Consider the following 16,142-nt stretch of genomic DNA (forward strand, 5'->3'; position numbering starts at 1 on the left):
AGGTCACTTTAAGAGCAAAGACGGAGGCTGTCCCATTCCCACCGTGCCCAGACGTGGCCTGTGGAGAGCTGGCCGCGGTTTCTGTTCTGCCTCCAGCCGCCAGGCATGGTGGCCTGGGGGCCTTGGCCAGGCCGTCAGGCCTCTCCAGGCCGAGAGCCCTAGGCAGAAGCCTCGGCCCGTCACACGAGGCCTATCTCTGGGCACCAGAGCTCCTCGGACAGCTCACAGCTGCTCCCTGAGAGCTGGTCCCCGCTCCAGACCAGGCCAGCATGCTGGGTGGGCAGCCAGGGAGGCCCTGGTGCTGCTGGCCACGGGCACCCCCTGGAAACCGCCACCCCTTCCTCCGACAGCCCCAGATAGGGAGCATCTGCCCCGCAAAGCAGCCTGCACGGCCCTGGGGCTCCTGTCTGAGCCTCTGCGGAGGGGAGGCCAGCCCCCTTTCACAGGGCTGCCCCCTTCTGCCCGACCCCCATGGCTCAGAGGCCAGTGGCCCAGGGCGGCACAGGCAGCAGACACCACTGGGCTCTTCTCTGAACCCCCACTGCCTGCACCACCCCCAAGTCCTGTGGGGGAGGGGCAGTGACCCAAGAAGGCCGCGTTTGCTCCAAGGCTTCTGGGAGAGGCGAGGAGCAGGCCCCCGGCCTCTCTGGTCCCCTGGGCCGGTCCTCCTGGTTGGCTTCTGAGTCTGACGCCAGCCGTGGTTTAAAACACTCGTGACGACTCTCGTCGTGAAGCGTCCGAGGGCCCCGTTTGGGCCCGTGCCTCCCGCCCGTGGGAACACGCAGCCCTCCCGCGGGGACGGCCGCCGTGTGACGCTGGCTGTCCTGCTGTCCTGCAGCAACAGAACTTCAAGCAGAAAGTGGTGGCCTTGCTGCGCAGGTTTAAGGTGTCGGACGAGGTGAGCGAGCCGCCTGCCCCATCCCGGGCCCCGCCCCCGCCCCACTTACCTGCCCTGTCCCTGTACGCCCCTCCCCACACCCTGCCCCTGTGCGCCGCTCCCCAGCCCCGTCCCCTCCTCCACGCCCGCCTCGTCCCCCGTCCCCCGTCCCCACGCCCAGGGGTACCTCGGAGGTCTGGTCTGGTAGAGGCTCCAGGAGACCGCCCACTGCGCTCCGCCTGAGTGGACACAGCGTGGTTCCTCCTTCTGGGGTGTGACCGTGGGTTTGGTGGTGTATGTTTTTTTTTTTTTTTATGAATCAGTTTTTCAGAGCAGTTTTAGGTTCACAGCAAAATCCAGCGGACGGGGCGGCGATGCCCGATGCCCCCCCGCCGCGGCCAGCACCACGTGCTTTTAAAATTCCCGCTGTTAGTGTTTGTGTTATGATGAGTTTGTGTAACTCTTGTAACCAGAAGAAAAAATAGTGTTTTTTTTTTTAATGTGCTCAGAGGAAAATTAGCCCCAGGTTCAGGACCTACCTGGCAGAGGTGGCACCGAAGTGTGTGAGCCCCAAGTGTCCCAGTGTGGCTGTCACACGGGCATGGCAGCAGGCAGTGAGCCGAGCTACGTGGGGGCCGTGGCTGTGCGTCCACACCCAGGACGGCCGCGTCCCCGGCCGTGGCGGGAGCAGTGCCGGGCTCCCTAGACACCTGTGGACTCGGCACGATTCCTGTCACATCCCCAGCTGCCTTTTCTCAGAGATCGACCAGCTAGTCCCCAAGCTTAGGAGATGCAGGGGACCCGGAATAAGCAGACCAACCCGAGGGGAGAGTGTTGGTGAGCTCAGGGGGCCTGACCTCGCTGCTCACCTCAGGGAGGCGGTGGGAGTCAGTGGAACGGGGCTGACCCCAGACGAGAGTCCTGAGTACATGAGGACAATCGACTTCGACCAGGACTCTGAGGCTGTTCCATGGGGAAACAGCTTTCTTAGCAAATCGCGCCGGAGCAGCTCGGTAGCCACACGCAAAGGGCCGAAGCTGGCCGTCCCTGCACGAGCACCAGCACGAAATGGATCGAAGACCTAAACGTACGCGTGGGGACTGAGCTCTCGGGCGTAAACGCAGGAGTTGGCCTCTGCGGCCCGGAGTCCGACGGGTCCCTCAGACGTGACCCGAGAAGCACGAGCGCGCAGAGGGAGGCCGGGCAAGCGGCCCGCTCCGGGGTCCGGCGCTTCTGCGCCCCACACGGCACCGTCGAGGACATGGAGCGGCCGCCCGCAGACGCGTGCCGGGCGCCGAGCTGGGCAGGGGCGTGCATCTGGAGGGCAGCGCGGAGCAACTGCGCAAGGAACCTAACCAGACGTTTTCTCCAGAGAGGACACAAACGGCCAGTCAGCCCAGGAGGAGATGTCTGGTGTCGCCAGTCGCTGGCGAAACGTGGACCAGACCCAGCGAGGCGCCGGGGGCTGTGATGTGGCCGACGGGGCGGGGAACGGCTGGCGGCCCCTTGGAAAGTTAAACGCACGGTCGCCTGGCCGGCGTTCGCCCACGAGAGGCTGAGCATGCCCGCACGAGGACAGACGGCCACAGAAGCTCTGCCGGACTCGGGCTCCTCTGTCCTGTGGCGCCTGGCCGGGCAGTGCTGGGGACTAGACTGTTGGCAAACACGGCAGGACGGCCCTTCAGCCCCAGATGCCGAGTGAGAAGCCCGACAGGCTGTGTGTCACGCGGCTCCATCTGTGTGACATTCCGGCAAAGGCCGAGCGCAGGAGACAGTCGCTTCAGGGTGGCCTGGGGAGCAAGGGAGGGGACCGTGAGGGAGAGGGACATTCTACATCCCGACCGCGTGATGGCCCATGGTGGCACGTGCCCGTCACAGACGGGCGTCTGCGTGTTGACGTGTGCTCCAGCAGGGTCTCCAGGGCCGGCGCCTGCCGACTGGGCCCGGGCTCCTGGGGCTGCTGGAGGAGGGGTGCCTGGCGGCTCTGCGCCCCTCCCACCTGCCCCACAGACGTCTCTTCCCCGGCCTGGGCCAGCCTCACGGTCTGACTGCCGCAGGTCCTGGACTCGGAGCAGGACCCCGCGGAGCATGTGCCCGAGGCGGAGGAGGACCTGGATCTGCTGTACGACACCCTGGACGTGGAGAACCCCAGTGACAGCGGCCCCGACCTGGAGGACGACGACAGCGTCCTCAGCACCCCGAAGCCCAAGCTCAGGTGGGGGCGTGCCCGGGTGCCGGGGGCCAGTGTGGGCGTCCAGGCCCGCGCTGTCTGAGGGGGACGCTCAGAAGCACGAGTCGGGGGCCCCACCCCAGGAGGCTGGTACAGGCCGAGATCAGGCCCACCCAGGGTGCCCGGCCGCTGGAGGGCACCAGCGAGTCCAAGGCCACGGCACTTCTGTCTGGCGGGGGAGGGAGCCCTGGAAACGGCTCGGTGTCCCTGTCCCGGGCACCCGTCCCCAGGGAGAGGATGGGAGTCCAGAGGAGCGGCCCCAGGGCCTGGGGGCCGGCCTTCTAAGTCCCCTTGGACCTGTCAGTCCCTCCGCTCTCCGCGTGGCCGTCTGCTTGGGCGGGATGTTTGACCTGGTCAGCTAGGATCTTGCCAATGGCACTCTCTGTGTGCTGTTCAGGGTGTTCTGTGTCCCTACAAGCTGGCCAGGGTCCCACAGCCCCCCCAGCGGCACCCCTGCAGGCCGCCCCGCCCCACCCCAGCTCAGGCTGTGAGTGGCGGGGCTTCGGGGACCTGGGCACCGGCCGGTCTCAGGTCTCAGCAGCCTGAGGAGCTGGGAGGGGGCTCGGCATCCTCTCCTGTGCCCTGATTCCTGAGGGTGGGGGCCGGCCAGGCCCAGCGGCCACACCGGGTGGAGCGGGTCCTGGAGCCTGACCTCCGTCCCCACGCGCAGGCCGTACTTCGAAGGCCTGTCACACTCCAGCTCGCAGACGGAGGTCGGCAGCACCCATAGCGCCCGGAGCCAGAAGGAGCCTCCGAGTCCGGTGAGCGGCCCCGCAGCCCCCTGGGGCCCGCCACCCCAGTCCTCCTGTCTTAGTCACTTGGTGTCACTCATAAGCTGGGGCTGGACAAAGCAAAGCTGGCGCGCCCCCGGCTTTGTGGTGTGGCCTGTGTCTGCCTGCCAGCGTCAGGCGACTGTCGTGGGCAGCTCGGGGCCCACAGCCCAGCGAGTCCCGGCCACGTCCCTGGGCCGTCGCCCGGCCCAGCGCCCCCTGCCCGGAGGTGGGCGGCCCTGGCGCTGCGGCCACGTCCCTGGGCCGTCGCCCGGCCCAGCGCCCCCTGCCCGGAGGTGGGCGGCCCTGGCGCTGCGGCCACGTCCTTGGGCCGTCGCCCGGCCCAGCTTCCCCTGCCCGGAGGTGGGCGGCCCTGGCGCTGCTCTCAACGCCCTGTGATCCTCATCTTCTCTGCAGGCCGACGTGCCCGAGAAGACGCGGGTTCTGGGAGCCAAGCAGCCCAGCGACGGCGTCTCTGACTCGGCCCACGTAAGCAGGCACGGGTCAGCGCGCTCTGCCCCCAGAGGTCAGGCTTGACGCACCGGCCCCCCTGCTCGAACGCCCAGACCTGTGTGCAGAACCACCACGAGGGCCCCTCGTCCCCCCCACGGGGCAGCCAAGGCCTCTGGGTCGCCTGGTGGAAAGCAGGTGTTCCCTGCCGTGGTGTCGGGGACAGGCTCAATGACACATGGGTCCTGCGGGCCTCGCGGGGGGTCTTGAGGAAGCATCCTGGGACAGCGCTGCTGCCGGTCCCCCTGGGCCCCCTGCAGCTGTGTCCACACGTGGGCAGCTGCCAGCCCAAAGGGGGCCTAAATGCTGCCACCCAGACCGGGGGTCCCTCCCTTGGGTTCTGTGGACGTCCCCACAGCCCATTCCCTCCCTGGCAGGGCACGCCCCCCCCGGGGGAGACCCCAGCACCACCCGAGGACAGCCCGGAGGTGGAGACACCCTCCCTGGACCTGTTCACCGAGAAGCTGCCGCCCAGCGGGCGCGTCACCAAGACCGAGTCCCTCGTCATCCCCTCCACCAGGTGACGGGCCGCCTGGGGAGGCTGGGCAGTGCTCGTGGGGGGCAGGGCCCATCGTGGAGCGTGGCGTCCTGGTGTCTCTGGGCCAGGTGGAGGCCCACGCTGACCCCCTCGGCCCCATGGTCGCTGGCTGCTGACAGCCCGTCTGAGGGTGGGGAGGGTCCCCGTCGGCCACATCTTACATTTTCCTGGCCAGGCCCCATTAACCGGCACCCTCAGGGCCAGTGCCCTTGTGAGGCGTCATCTGCTTCTGGAGCGCCAGGCTCTGGGGTGGGCACTGCGCTATGTCCTGCGGGGTCGTGGGCTCCGCGTGGCCCTGGCCCAGCTGCCCATCAGCAGCACTGGCCATCCCGGGACACCCTGCCCCAGCCTGTCCTGGGCCCGCAGGTCGGAGGGCAAGCAGGCCGGCCGCCGGGGCCGGAGCACGTCGCTGAAGGAGCGGCAGCCTGCGCGGCCGCAGAACGAGCGAGCCAACAGCCTGGACAACGAGCGCTGCCCAGACACGCGGAGCCAGCTGCAGGTGGGCCCTGGGGGGCTGGCGGGTGGGCAGGACCCGGGCCGGCCAGGGCGTGGTCCGACAGGGTCAGGCGGGGGGCCAGACAATACACTGTCTGCCGCACCTGCACCCCCCTGGCCCCGGGCAGCCCAGCCCCGTGGACGGGGAGGGCCCCGCAGAGCCTTTGGCCTAACGGTCGTGGTCCAGCGCCGAGCCCTGCCGGGCACGGGCAGCCACTCTGGGGCATGGGCGGGGCCACCACGCCCACCCACCCCCCCGGTGTGAACGCCCCATGTCTCTGGACGCCCCATGTCCGCAGATCCCCAGGAAGACTGTGTACGACCAGCTGAACCACATCCTCGTCTCTGACGACCAGCTCCCCGAGCACATCATCCTCGTCAACACGTCCGACTGGCAGGGGCAGGTGGGGTCTGGCGTCCTCCCGACGGGGCGGGGGCGTGGGAGGCCCGGAGGCTCACCGTCCGCTCTCCCGCAGTTCCTCTCGGACGCCCTGCAGCGCCACACGCTCCCTGTGGTGTGCACCTGCTCCGCTGCCGACGTGCAGGCGGCCTTCAGCACCATCGTCTCCCGGATACAGAGATAGTGAGTCCCGCGCCGCTGCCCGTCCCCGCCTGGCTCCCCGCGCCCCAGCCTCATCCCGGCTCTGCTCTGCGCTGCGGGCGGGCTCTGGGCGCCCCGACCACCCGCAGGCTCCCTTCTCCCAGGTCTGGGCGGGGCCGCAGCGGCCCAGGTGGGGGGGGGCTGCCGCTCCACCGGGTCGTGACCACCCCGAGTTTGGGGAGTGGGGTGCGGGGCTGAGCCCCGGGCAGCCGGGCCGGCTCCCTGAGGCACCTGTCTCCGGTCCCGCCCGCGGACACAGCTGCAACTGCAACTCGCAGCCGCCGACGCCCGTGAAGATCGCGGTGGCCGGCGCGCAGCACTACCTCAGCGCCGTGCTGCGGCTGTTCGTGGAGCAGCTGTCCCACAAGACCCCCGACTGGCTGGGCTACATGCGCTTCCTGGTCATCCCGCTGGGTGGGTGCCCCAGGGGCCCCAGGTGGGAGGACGAGGCCCCGCCCCCTGGAGCGCCGGCCCCGCGCCAGCGGGCAGGAGAGTTGGCAGCGCCGGTGGGTTGGTTGCCCACCCTTCGGGCGGCCGGATCCTGTGCCGCTGAGCCCCGCTTGGCATCGGGTCTCCGTGGTTCGTTTTGCTGCCAGCACCTGCGCCCGGCCGTCTCCTGGGGAGCACGGGTCCCGGGGAGAGCCCCCTGCGGGACCCCTCGCCGCCTGGTTCGCCCTGCTCTGGCCGGTGCGGGCGGCGGGGGAGTCACGCCTGACATTCCCGCCGCCCGCAGGCTCGCACCCAGTGGCCCGGTACCTGGGCTCCGTGGACTACCGCTACAACAACTTCTTCCAGGACCTGGCCTGGCGGGACCTGTTCAACAAGCTGGAGGCCCAGAGCGCCAGTGAGTCCCTGCGGCCCAGCACGCACGGCACCGCGTCCGCCGGGGGAGGGGGGGGCGTCTCTGAAAGCACGGCCCGGCCACCCACCCCTCTCCCACAGCTGTGCCTGAGCGCCTGGGGCGGGGGCAGTGGACAGGGCTGGGGCGGCCTGGGCAGCACACGTCCCCCTGCCCACCACGAGCCACGCAGCCCGTTGGTGTCCGGGTTCTGGGTGGCAGGAGGCAGGATTGAGGCCCTGAGGCCCAGGGTGGGGGGCTGCCAGCATTGGGGAAGGCCCGGCAGCCCTTGCCTGGGGCTCTGTGAAGGTGTTGGGCACAGGAATCTCTTGGCTGCTCCCTAGAGGGCCACTGCTGCTGGCGGCCTCGAGGAAGCGGACATGCAGCGGGGCCCAGCCCGTCGTGGCCCCCTCACAGCCCCCCTCAAGCCCCCACGGCCCCTCAGCCCCACATGACCCTCCTCACAGCCCCCCTCACATCCCCTTACCACCCCCTGCAGCCCAGGACACACCGGACATCGTGTCCAGAGTCACGCAGTACATCGCGGGGGCCAACTGTGCCCACCAGCTACCCATCGCGGAGGCCATGCTGACCTACAAGCAGAAGAGGTACCCGTGGGGCACGGGCCAAGGTGGGCCCGGGGGGCGAGGGGGCCCCAGGCCCACGTCGCACCATGTCCCTCTCGGCCGGCTGCGTCCTGGCCGTGGGGCTCAGGCGACAGCCCCGGCAGGCCGCGGCAGGCCGCGGCAGGAAGCAGGGCTGGGCCGCGTCCGGGCTCCGACCGCGGGACCCCCCCCCGCCACCAGCGGGGCTTGGATGCGAGTCGCGTCCTCTCTACTTGCGCATGTGCTCACCTGTCCCGCGATGACAGTTAAGAGAGCACCTGTCGTGGGGCCCGGCCCCCAGCAGCGACCCACACACGCCCCGACAGCCGGGCCCGGCAGGGGACGCGTCCTCACCGTGCCCAGAGCAGGGCGGGCGTCAGGCGCCAGGGCCGGGAGCCAGGGCCAGGGGGCCTAGGCCTCGGACTTGGCAGGTCCCTGGGGCAGCTGGGTGGCCCGGGGGCCAGTCTGTGGAGGTGAGCGGGCCGGGCCGGCCGTGCAGCCGGTCACAAGGTGAAGCGTCTCCTCACGGTCGGGGCTCCAGGCGTCTTCCCCACGGTGGGCGACGGAGCCCCAGTGCCACGCAGGGACCCGGCTGGCCAGCCTCGCCCGCGCGCCCCCCCCCCAGGGCAGGCTGCTGCCCCCGGGGCCTCTGCGGGCCCAGCGCACGGTAACCTTTCTCTTTTCTCTCTCGGTGGCTTTCTGAAAAGGAAAAAGAACTTTCATTTTGACTTCACCCTCAGGTACCACTGCCTGGGCCCGTGCCCCTCTGTCCCCAGGCTGGTCTTAGGGCTGTTTAGCAGCGTCAGCAGGTGGGGTGTGTCCCCAGGCCCGCACCCCAGACTCACGCCCCCTATGCCCCTCTCCCCGCCAGACACGCCAGGCGGGCCCTGCCTCTGGTGAGCAGACTGCCGTGTCCCGGCCACCCCCTGTGCTCACGGGCCACGTTACCCGGCAGCCCGCTGTCCTCTGCTCTGTGCAGGGCTTTGGCGTGAGAAGTGGTGGCCCCTCGGGGGAGTAAGCGTGTGTCTGAAGTCACACGCGGCACTGCCTCATGACTTAGGGGCAGGTGCCCGGGATCACAGCTTGAGCCACTGGCCACTGACCGCCGATGCCACACTGGCTGTGGGTGGGCTTTGCTGCCACGCGGGGTCGCAAGCCGTCCCCGGTGTCTGTGGCGGCTGACCGGGACAGGTGGCCAGACCACGGAGGCCCCGACACGTGGGTCAGGGGCCGTTCATGCCCGGCTGTCCCCACCCCCTGAAGACTGGGGAGCCAGGCCCTGGGCGCCACAGACCTGCCCTTCACATGGGTGTCTCGTCCCTGTCTCCCCGGGCACCCTCCGCCCTGGGCCCTGGGTTATTTACTGTCCTGGGAAGTCACCCCCCAGGGTGGGCTCGTTGGTCCTAGCTGGGCTCCTTGCTGGGCCCTGGGACAGACCAGGAGGCGGGTCTGAGCCTCCACGACCACCCTGCTAAACAGGCCCTAGCGGCCTCGAGAAAGACCAGCTGTGTGCGCCCTCTGCTGCCTGAGCCGCCCGGCCTGTGGTAGCCACTCCCGCTCACCGTGTGTGAGCGCCGCATGTGAGCTCCACGTGTGAGCACTGTGTGTGAGCCCGTGTGTGAGCCCGTGTGTGAGCCCGTGTGTGAGCCTGTGTGTAAGCTCACGTGTGAGCACCAAGTGTCAGTTCGTGTGTGAGCTTGTGCGTGAGCACCACGTGTGAGCACCGTGTGAGCCCGTGTGTGAGCCCATGTATGAGCCTGTGTGTAAGCTCACGTGTGAGCACCGTGTGTGAGTCCATGTGTAAGCTCACGTGTGAGCCCGCGTGTGAGTCCGTGTGTGAGCCTGTGCGTGAGCACCACGTGTGAGCACCGTGTGTGAGTCCATGTGTGAGCCCGCGTGTGAGCCCGCGTGTGAGCGCCTGCAGCATGCCGCGCTGCCCGGCCCCGCCTTCTCGTCTCTGCCCCGGGGAGCTCGTCTGTCTGAGCGGTGAGCTAGGGCATCCAAGGACCCCGACCCTCCCCCCGTACCCCGCTCCTTGCCTTTGCGTTACAGCGGTGACATCGGCACCCAAGGCGGGGTGTGGGCTCCAAAAGCCCAGGACAGAGCCCTGGGAATGCCCTGTGTGCCGGCCGCCTGTGGAGTCCGGGCCAGGGAGTCAGCAGGCCAGCTACTGCCCGCTGCGACAGAACACCGTCTGTCCTCCCAGGAGGCCTGGTAGAGGGTGGGTGCAGGGCGGGTCCTGTTTCGCAGCACCCAGTTCCTGGCCTAAGGTCAGCCCTGCCTGCCGCGTGCAGCTCCCTGGGCGCAGGGGCGCTTGGCGCCCCGTCCTGGTCCGGCCACTGCACCCCCAGCCCCTGATGTGGGGGTGCTGCTAATGCGCACGGGTCTCGTGGGGTGGACCCTGGGCCTCGCCCCAAGCCGGGGGATGGCCGTCTCCACCAAGGACACGTGTGGCCCCCTCTGTACCCAGGGTTGGCGTTTAGGGGTCGCAGTGGCAAGCCGGTGTCACCCCTGTCACGCTGGGCACGTGCGGGGCTCTGGCTGTTGTCTGCATGGCCCAGACGCGCAGCTTGGCTTGGAGAGTTCCGGCAATGCCCTGTGCCGCGCGCTTCCCGCCTGGGCCCCTCGAGGCCCTCGTCCGTCTCCCTGCGTGCCGCTCGTGGGGAGGGGGGTGGGGACAGTGGCTCGCTGAGGGTGAGTGGCCCTGTGGGCTGGAGCTCGAGGACCGCCCGCCTTCTCCTGCCCGCTGGCGTGCGGAGTGCGTCTGGGCACAGGACTCGATGGCTTTACTGTCTGAAACAGGGAAAAGGAGGGGCCTCCTCCTCCACTGTGCCCCTGGCGAGGAGGGAGGCTGGCCGCCCGGCCGTTTCCGATGGCACAGCGAAGCCGGAGGCTCTTCCATCCAGACACGTTTCCTGGTGTCCCGCGGCGGCGGCACAGGCGGTGCTGGGTCCCCGTGTCCGGCCAGCGCCCGAGGAGGGCGGTTTTGCAGCCGCTGTCCCCTCGCACAGGTGCCAGGGTGCAGGGCAGCACCTCAAGGACCTCCTCGGGCCGCTGCACGTGTTCCGTGTTGCTGCCGGGGCCAGGCCGCTTGCCCAGCTCGGAGCCACGCCGTGTGGGGAGTGCCGCCAGGCGCAGGGACAGAGTGGCAGCCGCGGGGCCCCCGGGAGCTGGTGCCCAGGGCTGAGCTGGACCCACAGCGCCCTCCCCAGGCCTGCCGGTGCAGTCGTTTCTCCCAGGGACCCTGAACCCGGTGGCACTCCTTGGTCCAGCGTGAGGCGCAGCGCCGCTCCCCGGCATGGCCCGCGCTGGCGGAGCCGTCTGCGGAAGGCGTCCTCGACGGGCTCTGCCTGGTGGGGAAGCGGGAGAGTAGAGGTGGCCCCGGGGAGCAGTGGCGGAGGCACCACCCCGGCCTGAGGCCACGGGAGGGACAGAAAGCCCAGCTGACCTGCCAGGGACATGCCGCGGCAGCCGGAGTCCTGCGGGACAGCCCCTGAGCCCCAGCTCAGGCCGCGGGGGCAGTGGTCAGCAGGCTGCCTGCCGCGGACACAGGCTGCACCCGCCGAGGCCCTCCCCACGCAGGCCGTGGCTCTGGGGAGGCACGTGCCGGAAGCCATGCAGGCCACGTCCAGGCGAAACCCGCACCGCCCACCACACACGGCGGCTGCCGCAGCAGCACAGCCAGGGAGCCCCATCCGGCCCGCGGGCCGCCCTCGGGGCGCGTGGTGTTGGAGCCCCCCGCACCGGCCTCACCTCCAGTTGGCACTGCCTTTACCCAGACTCTGGGGGAGAACACCTGCACCCTGGCTTCACGCCGCCCCCAGTCCTGCAAGAGGTGGACTGTCCAGGGGGGCCTGGGGGCACAGGCCACCTCAGGGCGGCAGGAGGGCGGGCGGTCAGGGCTGGGCTGGCCGCCCTGCGCCCCCTGCAGGCCATGGGAGGGAAGAGCGGGTCCCGTGGGGCCGCGCCCGCCCTGGTGGCCTCCGCTGGCGCATGGGGGTGCTTGCCCTGCACCCTGCTCACTGGGGGCCTGGCGTCCAGGTCGGGCGCTGCGGGGCGGGGCGCCCAGGCCGGCGAGCGCTAACTCTGTGTCCTTGCTCCCAGCCCCGACGGCGAGTCCTCGCAGAAGTTCATTCCGTTCGTGGGGGTGAGTAGCACCAGGCGGCCCTGCCAGCCGACGGCCCCGCCTGCTTGGGAAGCGCCCGCCTTGCCAAGGGGCTGCCGTTGTCAGCTTTTTTATTTAGTTGCTAAGACCTATTCGCCAGTCTGAGCTGAGGACTCGCCTCTAATCTCCTCCTCACCATTTTAGTGTGGGGCAGGGTGGGGCGGGGCCCGGGCTCCTTGGTACCCCCGGCTCTGCTCCGGCTGACATGGGGGCCCACGGACCTCTTGGGGGCAGTCCAGTCTCAGCACATCCTGGGGTTGAGCCCCCACCAGAGAAAGCTCCATGGGCCAGCACCCAGGGACACAGGGCCTCAGGACAGGCCCCCCCCATGGGTGGGGCGGAGGGGTGCCCCACCCTTCGGGAGCCACGGGGCAGGAAGGTGCACCTGAGCCCCGCGCTTCCCTGGGTTGTGGCCTGCAAATCAGGAGGCTTTGCTTCCTCCCGCACTGGGCAGAAGCTCAGCTCCCCGCCAGCCGGGCTGCTGTCCCTGTTCCCACTGTTTTCCCAGCCGGTCATCGGCTGGTGGCCTCCAGGGAGGCGTCTGCTGTGAGGGCTGTAGGCAGCCTGGCCTCTGGGCCTCCGCTGGCCCTGTTCGGGGGCCTGCGAGGCTGCTGGCTTCCTCAGGGCGTTAGTCCAGGGTAGCCTGTGCCGTGGGAACGTCTGTAGTGACGGGATGGCCCCACACCGTCAGACGCAGCTGCCACAAGTCCCCTCAAGACCCGCGAAACGCCACTGCGTGACCGACGCATGGCTCGTCCTGAGCCTCACCTGAACCCGTGGGCCCTCACGCCGGTCCACGCGGGGTGCTGACGGCACCTGCCTGAGCTGGGCTCTAGCTCCAGGCCGTGGGTCCTCACACTGCGTCCCGATCCCGCCGTGCCTGGCCTGGCCACTCATTCGGGCTCACGGCCTGCTGAGGGTCAGCCCGAGAGTGGGACCTTAGAGGCTCGGCCGCAGGGGAGGGTGCCTCTCCAACCCGGCCCTGGCTGCAGCTCTGGGCCAGCCCAGGGCCCTGGGCAGGCATGGACCCTCTGGGCATGGGGAAGAGCCATGGAGCATGCACCCCGAGGCGGGGCTCCCCAGCGCACCCTTCGCCATGGCCTGTGCCGGGCAGTGGCTGCTCAGTGCTTGGCTCTGCGGAGGGGCTGAGTCCTGGCTCGGCCCCAGGAGCTCCCAGGGGCGAGGGGGAGGGCGCGGGGGGCTGGTGGCCCAAGAAACCAGAGCCCCACCTGGGTCTAGAGTCTGGCGCGAGGGGCAGTGGGGCCGGTAGCCACCCTCGCACTGCTGCCAGCCAGTACCTGTTGCCTTCTAGGTGGTGAAAGTTGGAATCGTGGAACCATCCTCGGCCACGTCAGGTGACAGACCACCCCCTCCCCAAGCCCCTGGGCCAGGATGCAAAGGGCAGGGGCAGCCCCCAGCACTGGCTGAGACGTGGCCTGGGCAGAGCCACGTCCTGAGGGAGGGCTGCCACGTCCACGCCCACCGGGCACTCTGCTCACGAGAATGGCCCCTCCCAGCGAGCCAGCGGTCCAGCCCCCCACGCCCTCCCCAGCCTGCGGGCTGGCTGCCTCCTATGGGGCCTGATGTCAGGGCAGAAGGGTGCGGACTCAGCCTGTCCCAACTCCTTCCCAAAGGTGACTCGGACGACGCGACCCCCACCGGCTCCAGCGTGCTCTCATCCACCCCGCCGTCCACCACATCACCTGCCGCCAAGGAGGCCTCGCCCACCCCACCCTCCTCCCCGTCAGTGAGCGGCCTGGCCTCACCCAGGTAAGCTCAGCTGCACAGGGCGGCTCCCAGGGCTCCGCCCACCCACTCCTGGGTGTGCAGTGACCCGGTCCTGTCCCCTCCCCTGCTTGAGGCCACTGGCTGCCTCCTCGGGTGCCAGGGAGGCTGGGTCTTGATCATTGCCTGACAGGACTTGGCTTCCTTGGACAGAGGCACCCCATCGTGGCTGGGGGGGGGGGGTGCAGGCCCTGGGCACCTGAGGAAGTACAGGGGTGCTCAGTATGCAGATGGGGGTGGTGGAACTCCGATGAGGTAGATAGTATTGGGGACCTTAGGCAGGGCTCTCCAAGACTACTGCCTCGGGGCCTGGGAGTCCTCATACCCGGGGGACCCTGGGCTCTGCGGGGGCTGCTCTTGTGATGAGGCCATTTGGCCTCGGCCCTCCAGACTCAAGGGGCGGCTTGGGAGAGCAGAGGGGTGGCAAGCCAGACACCCCAGCCCTGCAGCCATGCTAGAGCCACAGGCATGGACTGGGCTGTCCCAGGAGGCCTGGGGCTCCAGGTCAGCCGGGCAGCACGGGCAGCAGCTGGCACCTCCCCACTGCCGTCAGCCTCCGGGGTGCCGCTGCCACCTCCAAGGACGGACGGTGAGCCTCCCTCTGCTTCCCCAGCCAGGGCGTCGGTGCCGAGCTGATGGGGCTGCAGGTGGACTACTGGACGGCAGCCCAGGCCACAGACAGGAAGAGAGACGCGGAGAAGAAGGACCCGCCCACCGCCAAAAACACGCTCAAGTGCACCTTCCGGTCTCTGCAGGTCAGCAGGCTGCCCGGCAGTGGCGAGGCCTCAGCCACGCCCACCATGTCCATGACCGTGGTCACCAAGGAGAAGAACAAGAAGGGTGAGGGCTCTGCGGCAGGCAGGGGAGGCCACAGGGCCCAGGGGTCCCTCCAAACCAGAGCCCCAAGCGGGAGGGGCGCAGGGCTCCCGGGACCGCGGCCCCCGCGCCCCGGGGCACTGAGGGTGCAGCGGGAGGACATCACGGCCCCTCTCCCCCGCAGTGATGTTCCTGCCCAAGAAGACCAAGGACAAGGACGTGGAGTCCAAGAGCCAGTGCATCGAGGGCATCAGCCGCCTGATCTGCACGGCCCGGCAGCAGCAGCACATGCTGCGGGGTGAGCGGCCCCCCGGCCCCGGGTCTGAACCCAGGGTCCCAGGGGTCCGGTCCAGTCCGTGGGCAGGGAGTGACCGGGGCAGAGGAGGGCGGCTCTGGCCTTGGCTTGGGAGTGGGAACGGCCTCGCGAGTGGCACTTCCTTCAGGGCCAGCGTGCGAGTGACAGCTTTTGGGTTGAGCAGTGACTTCCCAGTCCCCGCTGCTCCTCGAAAGAGTGTGTGCTGGGCCCTGTGTACACCTTCCGCACTGACTGACTCAGAAATGGGGCCGGAGGTTTTCTGTCCTCCAGCCGAGGACTGCCCGCCCTCCAGCCTCAACTTTCTGGTTTAAGCGGAGGGTGTCCGCCACCCCAGGTCGGCTGGGGCCAGTGGGATGTGGACCGGCAGCTCCCTGCGGTCAGGGAGGGATGGCCACAGCCGGTGGCTCGGAGCCGGGGAGGGCCCGGGGTGTCCGGCCCCCCAGCCTTGTCCCGCACCGGGCCCGGGGGAGGGGCCGGAGCGCTCCCCGCCCCGCGGCAGGCGGGTCAGCGGTCTCGTCTCCTGCAGTCCTCATCGACGGCGTGGAGTGGAATGACGTCAAGTTCTTCCAGCTGGCGGCCCAGTGGTCCTCCCACGTCAAGCACTTGCCCGTCTGCATCTTCGGACACTCCAAGTCCACCTTCTAGCCCGCCCGCGGCCCCGCAGCCCTGCGACGGCCGAGCCCAGCTGCTTCCCCGTTAGCGTTACAGCCCACTACCGAGGCACCCCTGCAACGGAGGCGTCTCAGATCCGAACGAGCTCGCAGCCTGGAAACTAACGGGCGGCCCCCGGGAGCCCCACCGCTCTGCTTACTAACAGGAATGGGGGTGTAGGCGGCGCTGACCTCCAGAACCGCGGACGTGTGGTTTGGCCTCAGGACCTCCCCCCGGCCTCCAGCAGGGAGGGCTCTTGCCTTCACGTCCGTTCTTCCTGGAAGCCAGGACTCTCGCTTCCCTGGGGAGCTGGGCTCCGATGGGCGGCCCGTGTGCCCCGGCACGGAGCTGGGCAGCCAGGGGCCAAGGGCCGGCCTTCTGTGGGGAGCATCCTGAGCAGAACTCAGAGGCCAGGCAGCCCAGCCTCGGGCCTCCGCCTCCGCCTCCGCCCGAGTGGCCCCAGTACCACCCGCTCGCTCCCAATAAACTCCAGCCTTGCGGGGAGCGGAGGTTTTACACGAGCAGGTATTTTTAATGCTTTTAAATACATGTTACAATGTAGCTGCCAAGCAGACAGTGCGCTTCTCCAGTCCCAGCGGCCCCTGGGGCTGGGCAGAGCCAGCCACCACCGCCCCGTCCAGCCCCCCCTCCAACGCACTCCCCTTCAGGCTGTCCTCCAGACCCCCTGGGTTCCTGTGAGTTGTCCCTGCCCCAAACTTAGCAAGCACAATGGCCTCCTCCTGCCCCCATCCTGGGCCCTGTCTGTTGGCTGGGGGCAGGGGGTGTCACTGTGGCACTAATGTGGCTGGGCACTGCTGGAGCCAGGGCCACAGCCTGGGGCCTGGTGGCTTCTCTAGGCCGGGCTCCTCAGAGTGAGGTTTCATGTTTGGGTCCCATCCTGACCGCAGCCAGGGTCATCCCCAGCCCTGTTGCCTGCCCACAATG

General features: G+C 69.2%; 1 protein-coding gene across 3 annotated transcripts in view; it reads left to right on the top strand.

Moving 5' to 3' along the window:
- PACS2 (phosphofurin acidic cluster sorting protein 2) overlaps positions 1–15,766 on the top strand; it is a 39,751-nt gene extending 23,985 nt beyond the window's left edge. The window contains exons 8-25 of one of the 3 annotated variants that reach the window (XM_016121467.2): positions 839–898; positions 2,935–3,092; positions 3,778–3,868; positions 4,295–4,366; positions 4,765–4,907; positions 5,292–5,424; positions 5,720–5,824; positions 5,897–6,003; positions 6,281–6,435; positions 6,755–6,865; positions 7,359–7,467; positions 8,172–8,204; positions 11,569–11,611; positions 12,942–12,984; positions 13,264–13,399; positions 14,028–14,254; positions 14,415–14,528; positions 15,073–15,766. In XM_016121467.2, coding sequence (XP_015976953.1) covers positions 839–898; positions 2,935–3,092; positions 3,778–3,868; positions 4,295–4,366; positions 4,765–4,907; positions 5,292–5,424; positions 5,720–5,824; positions 5,897–6,003; positions 6,281–6,435; positions 6,755–6,865; positions 7,359–7,467; positions 8,172–8,204; positions 11,569–11,611; positions 12,942–12,984; positions 13,264–13,399; positions 14,028–14,254; positions 14,415–14,528; positions 15,073–15,191 — 1,959 coding nt within the window. In that variant the 3' untranslated portion in view covers positions 15,192–15,766. Of the gene's footprint in view, positions 1–838; positions 899–2,934; positions 3,093–3,777; positions 3,869–4,294; positions 4,367–4,764; positions 4,908–5,291; positions 5,425–5,719; positions 5,825–5,896; positions 6,004–6,280; positions 6,436–6,754; positions 6,866–7,358; positions 7,468–8,171; positions 8,205–11,568; positions 11,612–12,941; positions 12,985–13,263; positions 13,400–14,027; positions 14,255–14,414; positions 14,529–15,072 lie in introns of those variants that run through there. The other 2 variants (XM_036238167.1, XM_016121468.2) reach the window with 2 other exon arrangements.
- Positions 15,767–16,142: the final 376 nt, after the last annotated feature.

The sequence above is a fragment of the Rousettus aegyptiacus genome, unplaced genomic scaffold (assembly GCF_014176215.1).
Source record: "Rousettus aegyptiacus isolate mRouAeg1 unplaced genomic scaffold, mRouAeg1.p scaffold_m13_p_21, whole genome shotgun sequence".
NCBI lineage: Eukaryota > Metazoa > Chordata > Mammalia > Chiroptera > Pteropodidae > Rousettus > Rousettus aegyptiacus.